This window comes from Python bivittatus, unplaced genomic scaffold, assembly GCF_059951505.1.
Source record: "Python bivittatus isolate LINGU-HERP-01145 unplaced genomic scaffold, Pbiv_v1 ctg000840_np1212, whole genome shotgun sequence".
Taxonomy (NCBI): Eukaryota; Metazoa; Chordata; class Lepidosauria; order Squamata; family Pythonidae; genus Python; species Python bivittatus.
Genome location: NW_028277113.1, coordinates 11103484 through 11126082, shown reverse-complemented (window position 1 = coordinate 11126082; position 22599 = coordinate 11103484). Strand labels below are relative to the sequence as shown.

General features: G+C 35.1%; 1 protein-coding gene across 2 annotated transcripts in view; it reads right to left on the bottom strand.

The window, feature by feature from the left end:
* Nucleotides 1–22599, bottom strand: part of GMDS (GDP-mannose 4,6-dehydratase) — a 330486-nt gene that overhangs the window by 233179 nt on the left and 74708 nt on the right. For both annotated transcript variants that reach the window (XM_088130877.1, XM_088130878.1), the window contains 2 exons: nucleotides 6147–6339; nucleotides 4839–4943 (listed from right to left, as the gene is read on the bottom strand). In XM_088130877.1, coding sequence (XP_087987003.1) covers nucleotides 4839–4943; nucleotides 6147–6339 — 298 coding nt within the window. The remainder of the gene's footprint in view (nucleotides 1–4838; nucleotides 4944–6146; nucleotides 6340–22599) is intronic.

Below are 22599 nucleotides of genomic sequence, written 5' to 3'. Positions count from 1 at the left end.
TTTTCTGAATGCTCGTTATCTTTGCCTCTGAATGATGTGACTTCAAGTGATATAAAAAGAGAGTCAGAATGAAAAGCTATACAAGACCTCTAGATCCCTGAAAGTTGATCAGGGATATTTGTGATTTCCCTTCTTTTTATGTTGAGTACATAAATTATTTTGACAGAATGGCCACCATTGGTAGTATAGAGAGGAGGGAAATGGCCTTGAGGGCTGAAACTTTCCTTATGTCCTGGAAAGGGCGATAGTATTAAGAAGAGACTCAGGATGACCCCTCTTGACTCACTGGGGTACAAGAGGGAAGGGAGAAAAGCATAAGCAGATTTGCAAGATTTGGTTACTCTTGCCTATCTCAATAAAGTATCATTCTAGTTTTCCTGTGGAGTCAGTTTCCTGATTTGGTCTACCTTGTCATGTAATATTCACTACTGTCCAAATGTATGCATCTGACCAAGCACAGAAATTTGGAAATTGTTTTGTAATCTTTTCAAGACTGACAGACAAAGATTTCTTTTGAACAGAGCATGTCATCTCTCTAGAATGTGTGTGGTGAAAATTTCATGAGGATAGCCAAAGTTTGTGAGATTTATATAGAGCAGGGCTGGCCAGAATCAACCCCATTTGTTTGAGAAAGCACTTACACAAATGGCCTTAGTTATTCCTTTAACTAAATTCACTGAACTAGGAGGGCAATTAGTTTTTCATACTGGTGCATCATCTATGAAATAAATGAAGCAAATACAAAACTTGTTTCCCTAGGCCCCCTTAATATATCACTAGGACCACATTAAGCACTGATTACATTCTGTGGCAGAAATATACAAAATTCAGATGCTCAGTGAGTCATTTCCCCATAGCCAATAACCTAAGCATTTTCTGTGGGTGATGCAAAATTTGACAGATTTCTCAAGGAGGCAATGGAACTGCCAAACAATTTTTGGAACATGGTGGGAAAAAGACAAGTGTCTACAGTAGCTTCAGAGCTTACTGCCCTTAATGCTTGCTCTCAGAGATGGCTTCTAAACGAGAAGAACAATTGCAATGAGCTGATTTAGCAAATGCCCTCTAGTCCTTACAATGAGTTCAAAAATGAATATGGAATATTTTGCCAATTCAAAGAAAAATAGATAGGAGCAGACACACTCCTAATGTGACTTGGTTTGAGTACACATCCCTGCAATACAGATCTTTATGTTAAATGAACATCCTTAATTTTTTCAATAAGTATTTTTCAAGTCCAGATATAATTTACACAATTTTCTTTCTCTGCATAGTATCAGGGGAAAAAAGAATTGGACAAAACAACTTTTTATGACTAGAAATTCTAATTCTGGCTGAATTGATACTTTACACTAAATTATAGTTTGTTTAACAATCCACTGTTGGCTTGGTTCAACCATCAGATTAAGCCTAAATCATGAATTACAAAAACCACAATGACTGGGTTTACGTTACATATTAGCCCAACACAAACCAAATTCCATAATGGCTCAGTGCAATGTGTGAACTAAGTTCTATGACATTAATCAAATAAAATACTAAGCCAGGATTCTTTAGAATTTTGTCTTATTAAAGACAAGATAATATGATAGCTTTATTCAAGTGTTAAACCACTCTTATGCATTAAACTGTCCCAATTACTTTAGGTGTTTTTTTCCAGCTCAGATTCAAAACATTATAAATGAAGAGGGATCTTTTTTCAAACAAGTCAAAACTATAACTCAAAAACAAACCTTGGTTTATGATTTGCTAAGGCAGCCAGATGTGTGAAGAAATCAGGGCAAGGACTTGCATACAAACCTACAACCTTTTCCAGATGTATGTTTATTGTGTGGCGAACCTATCTGCATAGCACTAAAGTAAGCTTTTGGGCAAACAACAGCAGTTTGCATGTTCCAGAGTACAGACATTTATCTAGTTCAGTGAAATTGTGTAGATTTGTATATTTTTGAATTCATGCTGCAAAAAATGATGACATTAATTATTACAATTACAACCTTACCAGTTGTAAAACCCTAAAATACAGATACAGTACTTCATCTCTTCATTATTTTCTTGAGTGAAACAGGAAAAACAAAAAACTCACATTCCTAAAACAAACATTTCATTTATCAGAGTGTCCTAGCAGACCTCCAAAATCAGGATTATTACTTGCAAACAGATTCACTGACAGGGGGTCACAAAGTCAATTTTATTGTTTATTTTGCTTCATACAGCAAATTTATAACAAATCAGCTCATTTTTTTGGTATGCCATGTTTTATATGAGAGCCAGTTTGGTGTAGTGGTTAAGGCAGCACGGCTAGAAACCAGGAGACTGTGAGTTCTAGTCCCGCCTTGGACACAAACCCAGCTGGATGACCTTGGGCCAGTCACTCTCTCTCAGCCCTGGGAAGGAGGCAATGGCAAGCCACTTCTGAAATCTTGTCAAGAAAACTACAGAGACTAATCGAGGCAATTGCCAGGAGTCAACACCAACTTGAAGGCACCCTCCCCCCAAGTTTTACATGCAGTTTCCAATTAGACTGATAATAGCTTGCATTTTCTTTTATGGAATCATGATTCCCACATCAGAACACTGGGACAGTGTGTACCTCAGGGCACGTTTTTCTACTCCACTTCCAAAACACACTTTTTCCTGTTATGTCAACACAGGTGCTCCTGTCCATTTGGGACAGAATGCTTCAATCTAACCTCTGCAGTTCATTGGCTCATTTGCAGAGAAAGGACCACTGCTTCGATTTAGCCATGAACTTTACTAGGCTCTATATCTGCCTTCAACAGCAGAGCTGAAACAGCACAATAGCTATTATCTTTTTTGAGCACAGAGAAGGTTGCCTGTTTGAAAATCAAAGTTTCTTTAAATTGCAATTTTTCTCTTCCTGAGTAAGTAGCTTTCCTCTTGCCTTTTTTTAAAGTGGGTTTACTATTTTACTGGGTTTTTCAGTCAACTGAAGTGAAACGGTTTCAAGTCAATGCAGATGCATACACACACACACACACACACACACAATTATTATTATTATTATTATTATTATTATTATTATTATTATTATTATTATTATTACTATTACCCCAAATCAATGCACTGCAGGGTAAAGGCCTCCTTGTTGAAGGTTATGGATTGTAATCTATTATGTGGGTCCAGTGTGAGTTGGGAGATTTTTTTTACTTCCTTCCCAGTCTAGGGCTGAGAGTGTAAGATCGGCCCAAGTCCTCTAGCTGGCTCCCATTCCTAACCTGGTGGATTATAACCTGGGGTGACCCACCCCTAGTCTAGCACCTTAACCACTATACCGCACTAGCTCTCATACATACGCATATATTAACATTATAGGCTGCTCAACTCCATCACAACGTAAAGTATAAAAAAAAACTTCACTTTTCTTCTTTTATTAAAAATACTTATTTCAGCATTATTTGCAGAATTTAAAAAGTAGATTTTTCACATTCATTCTCTTTGGCTTCTTACTTCTAGTCTAAAAAGCAGAGCTACATAGATTTTTCAAAGTGAGTTCATGTTCATATGAAAATGACATGATGTATATATAAATATAGCTATTTGTGGCTATGTGTATATGACTTTATGTATATGTGCATGGATATGTGTGTGTAGACTAGCTACAATATCTACTGGAAGCAGTCTCAGAATTAGATAGAATGCCAAGGAAGATTTATAGATCAAAAGGAAGAATGAATACAGAGTTCTTTTTTCTTTTCCCAAACCATACCACTCTTTAAAGAGGCAACCTGACCTAAAAATTGGTTCATATGAAATCTAGCTTACTTTCAACTTTAGAAATATCAGAAACCACACAAAAAACTGTCAGAAAGATATTGGGTTAGTTGACTTAAGCTATTTTACACCATTTTAATTAATCTGAAAGCAAATCTTATGAATATAGAAACTTCTCTTATTTCACTCAGTGATGAAAGCTCTAATGGATCTTTCTTTTTTAATGTCTTACAGTCATATTAATTTCTCTATCAAAATAGACTGCTTTGAAAGTTATAACTCATTGACAGGTAGAATTATTCCTACTTTTCTTTTAAAAAGAGTATGTCCGGCTGTCCAGGGATAACCAAGGACATTTTAAGAACTGTGAAAGTGTGTTTCTGATTTCCAACTGCCATTCAAAAATAAGAATAAATGAACAGCAGCTATGATGTATTTTGATATAACTCTATGAAAGTGAGAAGAATTTGGCATGGAAAAGCAACTTCATTTCATATAATTTTAACCATTTTAAATGCCCACTCCCAAAATACTGGGTTCTCTCACTTGTACTCTTTTCTCATCTATCCCCAAAGACATTTTTAAGAAGTTGGAGAAGTGCAAGTAATTACTGAAAATGTGGCAAAACTTTTATTTATGCCCTCTTTAATCAAGATGAATGTTAATCTGAACCTTGGTTATATTTTTCTATAACCAATGAACTCTGAGCTAACTAGCACAAGCATGAGACATTAAGAATATGCAACCATGATAATGAGTCCAGATGTGATGTTATGATGATACACATTAATTTTATCATAGGATTTTTTTCCATTGAAATGGAAGTCTCACAACACTTTTGGTTCTGTTCCTTTAATACCGTTAATATGTTATACAATTTACAGATTGTAATTTTGTTTTATTGTGATAACTATGAAAGATATCCCATAAATTCTGAAATAATTTCCATTGAACATTTAGCACTCTAACTTCTAGTTTACATGTAACAGCTTTTACTATAAAGAGTTTTGGAATCTATCCAAGAACAATTAGTTAAACAGAAATGTATTCCTCTTCAAACATACATAAGAATAGTAATGGAAATTTCTGGACATTTTCCTTACCTCTCCTGGGACTCTCATGGTTGAAAAGAATACCATTCACAGCAAAGAGATTATAGGCCTCCCTGAAATTTACCACAATCCAATATGCATAGAGTTTGGCTGCCCCTGAAACAATTAGTGTAATTATTTATTGAAATATTTATAAATGTTAGTATGTTCATTAACACACCCATACCAAAAAGAAAAAGAAAAAGCCAGTAAAAGACAATGTCTAAGTAACTCATAAGAACACTGGCCTCAAATGTTGTGTTTCCCAATTTACCTTAGCACAAACTGATGTGGAACAAAACAGCAACCATGCTCATCAACAAATGTTAGGAGACTTTTCCCATCATGTTTTATCACAGGTATAACTGATATTTAAGCATTAAAACATTAAATAGCAGAACTATTAACCACACTGTGGAATAATCTTTACTTGAAAAATGTAAGATGGAGGTAGGAGAAAGTATTTAACTTCCAATTTGTTTTCATGCTGTTTACCTAGATACTCTTTTAATTCAGGTTCATCACAAAGTGTATGATAGCCATAAAATAAAATAAAATCCATTCAAGTGATCCAAAAACTTGAGCACTTGAATACCATTTTACAATTAAAAAACAGAAGAATAAGTCTTTAAGGAAAACAGAGATCCATATTTTGGATCTGAACAATGACTATCACAATAGTGATGTTAGCTCACTTCCAGCAAGGAATGATACCAGATTACCATGTAAGAAATACAGTTCATGTAAATAAAAAAATTAAGTACCCATACAATAGCTAGATGCTGCTTATCAATAACCAACAAATAAGTCTTTCTACAATTAAAAAAATAGTAAGCAGATAAGATAAAGGTCTTTCTGCAATTAAAATAATGGGAAGAAGATAAGATAAAGGTAATGGATTAAAAAAATGAAATAAATGACTACATAAAATAGAACTTTAAAAAAAACAGCAACTTTATTTTGGCATTCTGTACAAAAGCCTGGCAGCAACTGGATAACCTCGTCTGGGTCAGAAGCTACTGGGTAGTACGTGGATAGGAACTCTCCAGTCCAAAAATAACCCAGGAGGACACAATTGTACACCACTTCCATACTGCAGTATAAAAGCTACATAGATACATTATTGATATCATCAGAAATCAAACTGTACTTGAAGACGACTTTCATTTTCCAAAACCCTTCAAGACAAATAGGCTAAACCTTTAGATTACTGCACCAACAAATAACATGTTTAAAATTGATTGCAACCTCGCAATTTGTGATGTTGCATCCTTTTATAAGAGACTCTTTGGAATCTGTCAAGAGGGTTAATATACCTACCATAAGGGGATCTGGGATAAAATGGAGTAGTCTCCTTTTGAGGTATTTCTTGCACTTTTCCATAAAGTTCACTTGTTGAGGCTTGATAGAATTTTACAGAGTTTATGAGACCACATGTCTTGATAGCATCTAGCAATCGTAAAGTGCCAATTCCATCAACATCCGCTGTATATTCTGCTAAATCAAAAGATATCTGAGGAGACACAAAAAGGCAAAATACAAAATGAAAAGCAATGCTATCCACCAAGTAGAATTTAAGGCTCAGCCATGCTTTTTAATAAACTGGAAGGTATACATCTTGTGTTGTATAGTCATCTTAAACATTAGATTTTTATATCAGGTAATCCTGTCATTCTAATAAAGTCATGTTATAAAATTCTTTCTTTCATGGATCCCAGTTTTGCCTTCCTGAGAAAAAAACATGAGTGTGTGGGGCCTTTTGTTATTGACTGGTTTCTAATCAATAAAAATTAAGTAAAGGAAGAATAAATTACCACCATATCAAATCAAATTTTATTCAGATTTAATGGTCCTAGACCATATGTGATTGCCATTATAATTGGAAAACAAATTTACACTTAAACAGATGTAGTTATTAAAAGCATATTATACACCAATATCACCCTCTCCTAACTCTCTTACATTCACTTACAAACCTAATAATTCTATTGAAGGAATCTGGATTTAAAGGGGTTATTATAAATATATATTTACCACATAGAAATGCTGCTTGTAACCACATTAAGATTTTTTTTTTAAGTAGTTCTCTGACTTAAAATATCTCAGTTCTGTAGAGTTCTCATCTCTACATCTTTTCTTATGGTGAGTTTATTACATTTAAAACCTGCATGGCTGCTGAATGTTTAGCAAGCAAAGCCTTCCTTTTCCCTATGCCAGGGGCAATTTTTTGAATTTCTGCCTTTTAAAGAATTTCCACCTTTTTTTGTGGTTACTCTTAGGCATCCCAAGAACCTAAGCAACTAGATAAGTTGCTGGACATATACGGCAATCTTTACTACAATACAAGATAACCGTTGAAGGACTTTATAATGTTAGTAGGAGTACAAAAGGTGGAAGAAGTGACATATCTAAGGCCTTTAAGTAAATGGTGATTTGTGGATTTGGGTTCCTGAAAAAAAATCTGTAAAAATAGCAAAGACTGTAGAAGTTATAGGCCCAAATGTATATTCTCTATTCATTTATAGAAATTATACAGATAATTAACAGAGTCCATAGCTGAGTGGGCCTCACTCATACAATCCCTCATATCTACATATTAAACTGAAGATTTTTTAAAAGTTAAGAATGAATAGACAAACAATTTGCCTGAATCAGTACAAACTATTTAGGTCACTGAGTCCATTCCCATGCTCAGTATAGAAATCCTTGTCAGATGCCTATTTTGAAGGAATGGATTTAGGTACTAGGAGAGGATATATTATTTAGTTATTGTCCTCTCTGATCATGTGAGTGAGATTAGCAGAGTACCATCCTTTTGCAGTATAAACTTGGAAGCTTAAGACAAGGTTGGTTTAAGCTTCTAGAAAACAGTAATCCAGGATGCTTTTAGGCAAACTGGATTTTTCCTGGTATTACGCCTTCTTGAACTCTCAAAATAACAATCACAGTGTTGTGAAGAAAAAGAAGTAATATTTACTCACATAAAGTAGGTTTCAAACAGCAGTTACAATAGTAAAATAAAGGCAGATTTAAACTACTAAGTTACTAAACTAGGCCAAAAATGGTGTCTGAGCTGAAGAGCTCAGACACGTGCCTTCAGGTGGAAAGCATGGTGAAGAGGAAGTAGAAAGGAAGTGATTTCACAGAGCCTCTGCCTCCTTTCATGTGCCTATCTAGCAATACATGAATTGTTGGTTTTGACTGCAATATCCCACATATTTAGCTCATTTAAAAAACATCCAGCAAAAGGGAACTTACCAACAGTTTTGATAATTCATTCCATTGTGGAACTTATGATTAGAAAAACAAGCTTCCTTATATAGATTTAGACTTTGCCTTCATGTAACTTAAATTTAGGTTTTAACCTTCTGTATAACATTCTTTTAGGCATTTAAAGACTGCTATCACATTTCTCCTCACTGTCTTCTCTTCTCAAGGCTGCCAGTTCCTTCAATACCTTGATCACCTTTGCTGCCCTTCACTGAATACATTCTAGTTTCCCTGAATCTTTCCTAAACTGTGGCCCCCAGAACTGGACTTATTATTTGAGGTGTGATCTTAAAGTGGACTTCCTGCGTTTTGGAAACTATATTTCTGTTGATACAGTCTGAAATTGCAATTGCTTTTTTTGCAGCCACATCACAGTACTAACTCATATTCAGTTTGGAATCAGCTACTCTTCAAAGATATTTTTCACAACTACTATTACCAAGCAGATAACCTTCATCCCATGCATTTGATTTCTATTTCCTAATGCAAAGAACTATGCATTGTTATCTATTAAATTTCATTCTGTTACTTTCAGCCCATTTTTCTAACTGATCAAGATGGTTTTGAATTTTAGTTCCATTTTCTAGGATATTAGCTACCCCAAGCAATATTGTGTTATCTGCACCTTTGCGCCACCTATTCATTTGAGCTATTAATATAAATATTGAGGAATACAGGACCCAGAACTGATACCTGTGGTTCTCCAATCAACATCTTTTTCCAGTTTGCTGACTTTTTCCAATTTGCTAATGAGAGCTCTTTTTGTATTACATTTGAGCTTACTATGAAGCTACTTAATTGTTAAGTTATCCAGCTTGCATTTAATTTGCCTGCTAAACATAATGTCACAAAATACTTGGTTAACTACATTGCTGCAATCAAGATATATTATGCCTAGAGCATTACCACAATCTATTAAGGAAGTTACCCAATTTTTAAAAAAGTAATAAAAAAGACAGCTTAGCAAGCATGTTTTAAAGAGTTATGGGCTCTGTAAGCAACTACTGCTATCTCAGACATCAATCCTTCTTAGTAAAAATATTGGAGAATAAAAGGCCCAGGACAGGTAATTCTTCAGCACTCCCCCCCCCCTTTTGATCTGTAAAGCAATATTACTAAGAATGCATGTCAGAGGATAGGAAAAAGGGACAGGAACTTTCCAGATATATACACGTGGTTCTTCTCTGTTTACAGTGATATTTAATATATAAGTGGCCTTAGCTTAGCAAACTATATATATACAGCTCTATACAGGCAATTCCAAACAGAGCTTTTTACAGTGTTTTATTTGTTTCACTCCCTCCCTTATGCAGCTTCTTTCTGTGCTTTCACTTCTGGGCTTGCTTCTACCCGAGGGAGGAGAATGAGAAGAAGGAAAAATAATTCTTTTCTGAGCTCTCTGGATTCCAGCACCTTTCTCAAGCTATCTTTGCTGACCTCTGATCTGTTCTCTGAAAACCATAGTCTGTTCTACCAGCCAGCTCGCTCAACAGATCACTGTCTTGGCTCCTGCTTGCTCCTGCTGGGTCTCCAACTGCAGATTATTCCTCCTTGATATAAACAATATCACCAGTCCACGCCATACAAAAACAACTCTAGGAATGTCCAACAACTTCCTCCTCCACTTCTTAAGGCTTCTGCCCTTTTATATGTTTATAGTTAGAAGGCAAGTGTTTAGGCATGAACCTTCTTGGTATCTACATGACACCGAGCCTGATTTTGATCCATAGGAAAACAACCTATTGCCTCGAGACCATGGCATTGTCCTAAATCCATCAGTCCCAATTCATCCTGCACAGTGTGAGATTTATTCTCCAGAAGGTTCTTTAACATCACCTACAAAGAACTGTCTTCACTGGCATGGGTTAGGAAATTTTGGGAGTTACCTCCCCTCCATTTAATAATACAGCGTAAGGGCTATATTATTAATACTCTTTGTAATCCTTCTATAGAAAAAATGTTCCAGCTTTCTTAGGCTAGAAATAACCCTCCCAAAGCAAAGCATAATAAAATTCTGTGCTTTACAGGGGAGTGCCATGTGACACTGACATGCAACTGATACTGATTTCACCTCTTTCCTTCAGGACTTAAATGCTGGCTGCGATGCATTATGAACAAAAGTATTTTTCATCAATAAAGCCCTGTAAAATATAAACTAAGCAGACAAGGCAATAGGATCTTGGAAAGAAATTAACTGTGAAGCTTCCTATTTCCCTCCCATTACAATCCCTAGGCTGATGGGAAATGAAATGCTTGCTTTTCTTCAGACTAATCCTCATTCAGTGGATAGAGAGAAACACCATGTTTAACACTCTGAACATCTCTCACTCTGTGAATCTCTCTGTCTCTCTTTATACACACTTGAGAAGTACTCAGAACTATTAAGGCTATAAATATGCTTTATCTATGAATGTGTAAGAGAATTACATGTTACTCATGAACTTTGGCAAGATAAGAACCTCCTCTGACATAAAAGATCTTATGTTCCAATGAATGAGCCGAAACGTTTCTGGCATTTATCTTGTTTCTGAATCACTAGCAGAATCTATACTTCAGTGTTCAATAGTAATCCTTTTGGTAACAATATGAAAAAACAGGGTAACATATTCTGGAATATAAAATGTTTAATGATTATAAACCTTCATTGCAATATATTCATGAATTCAACATAATCCTAAGTATTTTATTCAGAGCTAAATATCACTGAAAATTATATTAGCATAATTAGATTTACAATCATAATTTCCTTATTTTATTGCTAATTCATTAGTTAATTTGCTATACAAATTGTTGGTTGTCAGCATTATAAAATGGAGGGATTTTTAAAAAATCAGTTAGTTTAGAATCATAAGCATTGTTTTAAAATTAGGAAAAAGTCAAGTTTTTGTAAAGTGCATACTTTACAAAATATGCATATTTATAAATCATATTGAATTTTCATTATCTCCCCACCTCCAAATTGCTGCAGCATAGCTAGGACAGAATAAAGTTTGAAATGTTGCAGTGTCAATGATTAGTGACACAATAATGCTCTAAAAGTTTTCATATATAGTGAAATCCAGCTGTGCTAAATGCTTTAAACATAAAAAAAAGGTGGGGGTGTCTTGCAGAACCACTAAAATACTTCCACAGGGGAGCTGTAAAAGGATAGCCAATTAATTCTGCATTATAGATATCATGGGAGTCAATGACTGTGAATAAAATGTGAATAGAGAAAAATGATCGAAATTTATATTTCAACATTTTATAATTAATTTTTATGTGCAGCACTAAGTGCATTCAACTGAAATATATGTATGAAAAGACAAGCAATACTTTTAACTAGACATGGCTGGTAAAAACAGATGTTTTCATCAGGAATGGAGGAAAACTATTCCTTTATTAGGATCAACCAAAAAGCCAGGAAAATGTTCAGGCTTTTGAGTTCTCCAAAACTCATTTTTTTCAATGTAGTTATAAAATTTTTATTTACATGCATAGATGGGGAGGAAATAAAACAGTAAGGAAAGCTAACATACCTAGAACTACCAATCAGCTACTGATTTAAATACTATTGCAGAATTATAACTGGGATACCAGCAGACTACCTGATGGATGATTAAAACAAAACAAAACAAAACAAATAAAATAAAATGAGACCAAACATATTTATAGTTTGAGTTCCTTGGTCTTTTTTTTTTTTTAATATTTGAAGCCCCTCTCTCTGAAAGTATCATATTCCACATCCTTTATAGCCACTTCTGTGGTTGACTGCTATGAAGCTGTTATTTTCATATGTGCAGCACATATTAAATGTCAAGCTTTAAATATACAAGACTTCTTTTTTTATATAAAGAGGGAAACCCAAGTGCCCATAGAAATACATTCTCTAGTTTCCTGAATCCTATAATTTTACCCCCACCCCCAATTTATTAACCTTTGGGAAAGTAAATCCCATATATGAATATATGTGTCTCATTCTCAGCATTTCCTGCAAATATTCTGAGAAGGAATGTTGCACTTGAACAGAAGCTAAGCATCAATTTAAAAGAATGAAAAACTGAGTAGATGCTGAGCTAAAGTACTATTTATGAAAAACATTCAGTAACTGAGAGTCTAAAACAAATTTTTATTGGTTAAAATTATATCATGCTTTTCCTCCAGAAGCCCAAGACATAGTACAAAGCATTTCCTATTGCAATTTTTTCCCATAAAAACAATCCTGTGAAATAGGTCAGGTTGAGTGTGAGTGACTTGCTCAAAGACATTTATCCAGCTTCCATGGCCAAAGATAGACTTGAACCTGAGTCTCTCCTGTCCTAGGCAAAACAGATTTTAAAGATGATTTTTTATCAAATTGGTCATTCAGTCACCACACAGAAAACCAACATAGGTTGATTATGGCAACAGAGTATTCCTCAAATGTAGCTGATGGTCTGATAGCTTCTTTCTTGGCCACTAAATAAGAGAAGATTGTCTCTTATACTCCTATTCTTCGGACTGGAAGGATAAACATATGGCTGCAACTACTCAGAGGTCTGCAGAGTTGATGTTTTTAGCAATTTACAAATGAATCACTATGATGGAAAGTAGAGTTGGCCCTGGGAATGTGGAAGGGATGAACAACCCATTAAGGGAGGAGTTTCATAAAAGATTACTCAGTTCTGGGAAAGGAGAAAGTCTGAGAAAGAAACTCAAAATGATCCACCTTGATTTTGTTTGGTATAAGATGTAGCAGAAAGAAACTCTGACAGGCTTTCAAGAATCTGTTATGATAACCACAACAATGAAGAGAATTCCTGAAATCCCTGCTGTTCTAGCCGGTCCTGAAGTTTCCAGTAGAAAAAGAAGCCTAGCATATATGCTCACAAAACTTATGGAATGGTCATTAGAAGCATCCACACTGCTGCCTTTTAAATATAGGGTGCTAGCTGCTAACAACAATTGCTGGGAGGGAACAGTTTTATCAATGTAGGTGAAAAGAGAAGCCAAGATTGGCACCTGTTGTTCAATGTTTCCAGTTATCTCCAGAAGCTTACCAACTTTCAGGTATCAGATTTCAGATCACAGGACCTCAAATAGCCAGCAACTCAGGTAGGGGGTCAGCAAATACATTTGTGCATATGACACATTCATGAAATCACCAGGATTCAAACTCAATTAGGCTGAGATTGCATTTAAAAAAAACACAACTTTAAGGCAGAGTCCCTCATCAAATACCTTTATTTGACTGATACATATCATACTTTAGTAATCAATAAAAAACATCAGTTACTGTAACAGTGATTAGGATCATCAACTATTGTGATTACATCTGCATTTAATGAAATCTGAGTAAACAATACCAGATATTAACAAATCATTTTAAATAACATTCTGCCCTTCCAAATAAATAAAAACAAAAAATCCTGTACTGAGTTTTCTTTGCTAATTTAATTGTTTCTTATGGCCATAAGGATTCTCAAACACTATTCTTTTCATATGGTGAACTGGATAAAGAATATTGGCAATGAAATAAAGTACCATATAACAAACAAAAATCTATTAAAATATCATAATAAGCTTAAAAGCATAAAAAATACTGTGTGATTACTTCCAGGTACCCAAGAAGAATCTGGATTTCTGTTAACCAAGGAACAGTGTCCCATACCACACCAAACTATTCTTTCCAGCTGCCTTTTCAAAATGAGATTTCCAGATATTGTACATTGGTCTCTTATAAACATGTTGCAATCTGTACATAAAGGCCAAATAAAACTTTTGCTTAAAATTTTTTAGCTCAGAAACCCCAAGATGAACCCCAACAAATTTTAAAAAGTACACTCTAAAAAAGCAAGCAGTAAAATGTTCAATGGGTCATCCCTTCCTCAAGATAAATCTTATAAAACATGAAAAAGAAGCCTTAAGGTGAAAAATGTTCTTCAGTTCAATATAATTACATAAAATTTACATGGCATAAAGAAAAGATAGCAATTAGAACATTTTCATTGGAAAGGAAATATGAATAAGAACCTGTAAAGAATTCTACTGTGAGATGGGAATATCAAAATGATCCAGGTGGCAAATTAGTCTGAATCTGCTTTTTAATATAAAAGCTATGGCTTGAGAAAAGGGCAGGTAGGATGCATTCCAAAAACTTGGCATCTACAGTCACCACTGAAAAAGAAACAAAATGAAATGAAATGCAAGTGGAAATGAGGAAGAACAAATTTGGGCTATCCTGAAATTAGCTGCAATATCAGGGAATTTTTTTGAATGCCAAGATCCGGCACTTAAAATTCTATCTCATACTACACACAGTTTCTTTAAGGTCCAAATACTACAGGAAATAAGTGCTTATCTGTGAAAGCCAGAAAAATAACAAAGGTAAAGGGGGTATTTTCTATTCTTTTGCTGTTCTGCCCCCAACTGTGAAGTGTTTGGCGCTTCCTCTTAGTCCCAGCCATTTCACAGTGCATTTGGCTTTAATCAGGTGGAGGGCAGGAACTCAACATCCTGCAGCCTTGCTCTGATTAGGAGGAGTCAAATTCTACAAATTGGCATATTCTTCCTTTGCTCTTGCTTATTTGATGAATCATTTGTTTTAAAGTATTTCAAAGGAACACTAGCAAAGTAGCAGGCTAAGACTGTTACCATTTTCAAGTCTATTTATAATACCCCTAAGAAAAGAATGTAGATTATTTTCACTTCAATAAACTAATGTTTCAGCATTCTCTTAAATTAATGCCACAGAGCAATTATCCTGTTGAAAAACATGCTGACTACTAAAACCACCAATCTATAAAATGTCATAGACTGGATCTTTTAAAAAAGCAGTATAAAGTAATAAATTTAAAAGTGCTTTATTGATATAAGGTCTAGTCACTTCAATGGAGTCCACACAAGTGCTATGAATTATTTTTGGAGGAATGATTGATATTGAAGATGCATAAATAAGCACCCCTCCAAAATCTTTGGAACAGAATATATGGTTCACATGTTTTGCATATACTGTTGAAGGTGCAAGTTTATTCAAGAGTTAACTGAGTAATTAGTCTTGAGTAATAAAGCTGGAAAACAAATGGAGACACTGGATGTTCAAACAGATATAATCAATTTATTATACATTATTTGTTCTACAATCCACACTGCATTCAAGTCTTCCTTCCTTCCTTCCTCCCTCCCTCCCTCCCTTCCTTCGTTCCTTCCTCCTTCCTGCTACACAATTACAAATGTTTATTCCTAACTCTGAAAGTTCCATTAGTTTTTATTACTTGGAATAGAACAACCTCAGTAAACCTTATGGCTAAATTGGCTAGAAATATTGGTTCCATATTGTTAAAGAGTATTGGAAAAAATGCACAATAGAATTAATAAAGCCCTGAACTTGTGTTTACTGTTATTTCCTTTTCCAAATGCAAATCCAACAAAGAACCCCCCTCCCCCACAAGAAACAACCGCACAATGGTTGGTATCCATGTACTAATGGAACAGAATACCCCAGCAGAATGGATTTCTCCTTCCTACTCTCAAATGTGCTTGAAGTTTAGAGGACACCCTGGAACAGATTTAAGGCAGACGTTTAGCTTCATTACATAAAGAAATATCTATCTGCATAAGACTGGATGAAGCCCAATAACAACTTACAAAACAATCAGGATTCCTCTTATGTGGCAAGACGTATGGAGAACCAAGTATCCACCTCAATAGGAATAGACCTTTGTTATTATCCCCATCTGCCCTCCTCTCTCTTCTGGAATCTACCCCATAGAGTCATTAATGGCAGAGGAGAAAGAGACTGGCCCTTTCAGTCTCCACAATATGCATTCTCATGATCAGTGGTAAATTTCTGCAACTGCAACAGAACATACTTAAAGATATGCATTTATATTTTACCTTAGGATACAAAAGTACCAATACTAGACAGACTGACTATAACAGAGTTTAATATATATCTCCAAATGAATATGTTTTCTTCCTTAATCATCTACTTAGGGCTGTGGATCTTTCGAAAATGATTTGGAAGTACAGTACCTCAAATTATGTATGAATTGCAACTAATTCAAACAGCCATGTTCTTTTTCAGGCTTCCATGCAGACTGAAAAACATTCCTACTGCTTTTCAGTCTCATGCAGGGCTGAAAAAAAATAACATGCTACTTTAGCAAGAGAGAGGTGCTTGTGCAAGATTCAAGGCACTTATTTCAAGTTATTTTCAAAAAGTACACAACTACTTGGCATTTCAGTTAAGTGATTTATTGCAATATAAGGGGACAACAATAATGGTAAAATTGTTTACAGATGATGTTATTTATAGATCTGTAGAGCAGACTGGATCAGAATACTTCAATAGTATGATCCAATATGTGCTTCATGTGATTTTAATTTCAGGGGCAATAACCCATAGTCCATGAGCCACATATGTCAGGCCCCATTTTTGCAGCCCTCTAAAATTAAGCCACCAAAATTCAGCAGCAAAAAGTTAAAAGTCAGCAGTGTTATTTTCCGCACACGTTAAAAGAACTAAGTATGCTGAACATGTATTTTACTTTTAAAAAGCCTTGCTACCCCCAAGTTAAAATCAAGGCTGAAAATGCCTTGTGATCACTGCAGCCTTAAGATGCTGGGGGGAAAAAGGAAAAATTCTGGCTACAACGTTTTTATTTTAATTCATCAAAGTCATAGCAATTCCTTCCACACAACAAAATCTTCCCACCAAATGCAAAAACATAATTTTAGCAACTGACATTAAAAAAAGAAAAGTCTCTTTTCAAACTCGTTACTTTCTCATCATTATAATAGTAATACTACACCATGTCACTGAAATTGATTTCATTTGGACATTGCTAACATAAATTCAGAAGAACTTGTAAAAGAAAAAAAAACTTTAATTAAAAGTATATGATGATCAGCAGCAAAGACCCATTTAAACTAAGTTTGTTCAATAACTGAATTGTTATTCTTTGCCATATTTAGAACTGTGCTTCCAGTTAATATTTTTAAAAGTGCTAAGTAACTGTGAACACACATACATATGACAAAATGTGTAAATTAACATGTATTTACTAGAGTATTTTCCATATTTTTTTCAGGTTTGGATTCTCCAAAGCATCTGAACAATGTCTAAATTTATTCCATAGAATTATACGATTCTATGAGTCAAGAAAAAGTAATTACTGTATCACAGTATAAGAAGTTATCATTCTTTTTCCTGGGCTATTATATTGTATAACAGGATAATAATATGCTTTTTAAATTTCATTTGCATTTATATATTCCTGGATATTCCATGTAACTCCATGGAACTGTTAGCTTGGGACAAAGGTCATTTGGAAGGGATGTGCCTTGAAGAACTTACAAAAGCTTGCTCCTAACTTCCCTAATATAAGAGGAAGCGTCTCTCCGTAAAGGAAGGATGCTCATGTTAAATAAGGAAATGAGTTTGCAGGATGTACACATGTTGCTTTCTATTAAGGATAAGCAATTTCTACAACAATAACAACAAAAAGCAATAGAGTCCTTTTATTTTAGGAGGTTGTCTACTTATAGCTTAACTGTACAACTATAAAAGGGATAAAAAATTTTCAATAAAATTATTTAGCCCAACTACTGTTGTTTAACTAAATACATGCAATTAACTATTGGTTGTGAACATTGACTTTCACCTTTGCTTGCTTGCTTGCTTGCTTTCTCTTTCTTTCTTTCTTTCTTTCTTTCTTTCTTTCTTTCTTTCTTTCTTTCTTTCTTTCTTTCTTTCTTTCTTTCTTTCTTTCACAATTAATTATGCAAATGATAGGCCAGGAGACCAAGGTTTAACAAAAGCATGCCTTATATATTTTGGATTATTTGCAGAGGTTTAGCTTCACAGGCAGGTAAATTTTTACCTATTTCATGCAAGTACTTGCGTATTGATGTTTCATCTTTTTCTGGATGAAGCCCTGAATCCATGGAATCATTCAATAGGTTCTATGTATCCAAAGTGGTTTAGAACATGCTTTTCATGAATCTCAGCTCCATTTTAACAACAGAAGAAGTTAGTAGTGTAAGATTAGGAAAAGCAGCAGTCCAAAGGAAAAAGAAGAAAAAGAAAGAAAGAAAATATATTGGGGGAGAGTCCCACATACTGATTCTTTTGTTTGAATATGTTCAAAGTCATATGACTTGGCATGTTAAATCATTATCATCAGCTAGTGTTTCAGTTTCTAAACTTTAGAAATATAGTAATCAACAACAGAAGGTGGGAGGCACTGAATGTAACTTTCAGGCAACACATACATTCATTTGATGCTGAGGTAAAGCGTGCTTATCTTAGAAGTAGCAAAACAGTAGGCAGACTTATAGCGTCACCCACCAACTGATATGGAGATAAAAAACTACAGGAAACAAGCTTTATATTCCCAAGCGATACTTGGGTGACACTATAAATTACCACATCTGGAAGACTTTACATCTGGAAGATTTTATTTATAAAATAATAAAAATATATATATCAATCTTACTGCTTTGATTTTTAGGCTTAGATTTTCTATTAGTATAGTTAGTCCTCATTTAGCAGCTACCTTGTTTACCAACTGTTCGTAGTCACAGCAGTGAAGAAAAAATAACTTTGCAATCATGCCTGCATTTACAACCTTAGCAGGTCTGTAAAGCAAAGGAAAGTTGAAGTAAGATCATTAGTGCAATTGTGATTTCCCTTAGCGACTGCTTCACTTAACGACCAAGTTGCTGGTCCCAAGTGTGGTCACCAAATGAGGACTTCCTATAAAGGTCTTTCATGTAACAAGTTTGCAATGGTTAAGGAAAGTAGATGGGAAATAATACTTGGATTACAGTAGAGTCTTGAAAAAAAAAATCTTTGGAAAAAGATAGGGAGCAAGGAAACAAAAGGCTGAATAAGAAAGTCTTGGGAAGTCCTGATGAGACCTTTCACGCTATCCTGGAGAGCTCTCTAAGTAGTTTTTGACAGGGCTGGACAGAAAGGAGAAAACGGGGGTGGGGGGGAATTTGTCAAGAAAACTTTGGATTCAACAGCACATTCCAGGTGTTTCAATATACTATTTTCAATATTTCAGTTATTTCAGCCCGCTCCACTCGGTCCAGCAGAAGGGGCATCTTGCAGATCCCACCGGTCAAGGAATTTCAACTGATGGGGTCTAGGTAGAGGGACTTTTCTGCTGTGGCCCCCACCCTATGGAACAATCTGCCTCCCAAGGTCTGGTGTGCCCCCATTCTCATGGCCTTCAGGAAATCCTGGCTGTGCCAAAAGGTCTGAGGACTGGATGGATGAAATGTGTGTTATCCTTTACAATTAATATGCATTTATAAGTACTTTACTGATATATGGTCCTTGAAAGTTATAGCTGATATGTCTTTCACAGCACAGTGAGCAAGTTCTTAAAATAAATATTGCTCCACATTCAAAGCAGTGTTCACTTGGATTAATATAGCAGTCAGGTCAGTTGCTTCTTGGCCTCCATTCAATGATTTAGGGAGATTATGGTGGAGACTCACAATTCAGTTAGGATGATTTGAATCCAGAACTGAAATGAACTAGCACGGTGTACATGTATTAGCTGGTACACAGCCACTGATTGGTTGTGTACTTTTATTGACTGGTACATGGCCTTGATGCACTTGCACTAGCCCTTTTTTGAGCTCTCACAATTATGAAATGGATAATCATTCTAGTCAGATGTCTTCCTTCCATGAGGTTGCCATTTCATCCTACCAGCACTTTCACATACAGTATCCTGAGTGTTCACCCAAGCTGGGGAACCACTAACAATCTAATACCCTTTAGTAAAATTACAATGATTGAGAAACAATATCAGTCTACGTTAGAATCTCCAAGACGAAGTCTTTTTTTCGCCTGGTGGCACATTTGAAATTTTGGAAACATACTGTGAATACACTGGTGGGGCAGCTTATTCATTCCTATGATGACTGCTTTGTAAGCCATTATCAGTTACAGCGCACCAATTTATTATTTATTGATCCCTGCCGTGCATAGTATCTCGGACAACCCATGTTTATCTTTGGCCTTTTCCTTGGGAAGGGAATCCCTTTCCAAAGCAAGTACTGGGTTTCAGTTGTTCCTGATTATTATTTTTATTTTAAAAATATGGGGGAGGGGATGCACAGAGAGGTACATAAATGGAGATTAGACAGAAAGCTGGCACACTGCTTTGTAGTAGGCCAGCTTATAAGGCTAGCAGCCCAGAAAACAAAAGTAAGATATCTGGGAGCATACTAGTGCCTTTGGAGACCAAGTTGGATGATTTGCAGTATTTTTTTACTAACAGTATTGGCATTCAATTAAACTTGGAATATACAGAATGGTAATGAATAGCTACGGAGTACTTCAAAGAGGGCTTCGCTTCATCAGGGCCTCATATGAAGCCTCACTTCAATGCAAAGTGATGAAGTGAAGTAGCACCCTACTTCTAAACATTAGAGTGGAATGGCCATGCAATGGAGCCCACGTGTCACCTGTTATTTAGACCAAGTGGCTGACTGAGTTGAATGGTCACTGACTGGATGCTTCCGTCAGAACTGCCAAGGCAAGATGTTGGAGGGAGGCAGAGTGCAGCCAATCTCCATAGGATAATGACCACTTTTTTACTGAGCCAATAATAATTTTTTCAGTAACTGTTTTGCATTTGCAAAGTTCTGGAAAGATACAATATATGAATTAACTTGCAAATAGCTAAAAACCAAAGTTTTAACAATTGTAATGTTGCAAAATTTAGGCAGTTAAATAAAGCAATGAATCAACATTCTTGTGTCAAAATATCTGTGCGCTGATTATATCAAGCAGTGTTAAAATACTATGTAGCAGCACAACAAAGCATGAGTGAGGCTGGAAGAGACAGATGGAATCTCCTGGACTGACGCTAAGGCCTAAAGCATCTTAGAAAGCAACAGCAGCTCTCTTTTTAAGCCTTACTGCTGGCAAGTCTTTTCGAACTCAGGTTTGGCTAAGGACAGAAAAATACTGGGAATTCATTCTTGCCATGCTCAAGAAACATAAGCTTCACACAACTATCTGGGATTATAAAGCTTGGAGTTAAGGTCACATCATATTGTTTTTCTTACAGTCACTTTTTACATAAATGTCTTATATTTAAGAGCATTTCCAGTACATTACCTTGGCATTTTATGTGAATGTTTTATTTACCTTCATTTTATCATAGTTCAGTTGACTGTAACACTGTGAACCCTAACCTTTATTAATAGTGCATACTGTTAATAATTTTTAACTAGCATGTTTAAAGGTTATTGTTTATTTATGTATTATTATTATTTAAATGTATTGGCCACCCAACTCCAGTGGACTCCAAGATATTCTTTTGCTATTAGGTATTGTACATAAGTATTAGGTATTGTACACAGTGTTCTTAAATGCAGAATTTAACTTAATTAACAAAATATTAATTTTGGTGATGTGGCACAAACTGAGAAAGTGATTAAATCTGTCAAGTTACCGTAATCACTTCTAAAACATATTAAATCCTTGAAAATTAAATAATTTTCCAGTGATTCCTATGAGTACATCTTAATGAATTTGGTGCAATGAGATATGTTTGTGTGTGTGTGAGCGTGCATTTTGATTGGCGCTAAGGGTAAACCACAGATACTTCAAACTGTAAATAATTTTACTAGGTCATCAGGATCCATGGCTTTTATTGAAACTTACAGTATTTTCCAAATCCATGTTTTTGGGAAGCAGTCAAATGTTTTATTAACCATTGGAAAGTACCTAATTCCTTACCTATACTTATAAATTTTCTGAAACCATGAGTTTGTTCTCCAGAAATACATGCACAACATTATTTTTTAAAAGTACTCAACTGAAACTGAAAAAATTAATGACATTATATTTACAATGAATTTCTTTTTTAGCAGAAATATGCATAAATTATGTCCGTGTGCTGCTGACTTGTGGTTAAACCCAACAAACTTTTTTTAAAAAGAGCAAAGTCTCTCACTCTTCCCTCTCTGTCTCGTTTCATGCACTTAACCAAGTCCTGATATAAATGACAACACAATAAATCATACTAAGAAGTTTTAATTCTTTTAATTCATTTTTAATACTATTCATCTTGCAAGTTTTTTTTTTTTTTTGAAAACCCAGAATTGGTGTCACTGCTGTATCCCATAATAAGTTAGTGGATAAATCTATGCATACACTGGAGAGGAAAAGGAGAAAAAAAAGAATAAGAGGGGAACACTGTAAAAGGTTTGAAAGCTGCCTTTGTTAAACAACACTCCCATTCATTTTAAAGGATCACAGTCTTTGGCTCTTTTGCTAGTTTTCACCACTATAGTCTGCTTATCAAAGCACTTTATCAGTAGCATAGGAATATGGGTTAACCACCTCATTCAGCTTTAACTTCCCAGCTAGCAGTCTGTCACCAAACAGCTGTTTTTCAATATGTACACTATGCAATGCGGAGTTAACGTGGAGCTACTGACAAGCACACCATTGTGTTAGAGAACTTGTTCATGTTGGGATTGGTTTGCTTTAAATGCTCAAAGAGAAGGG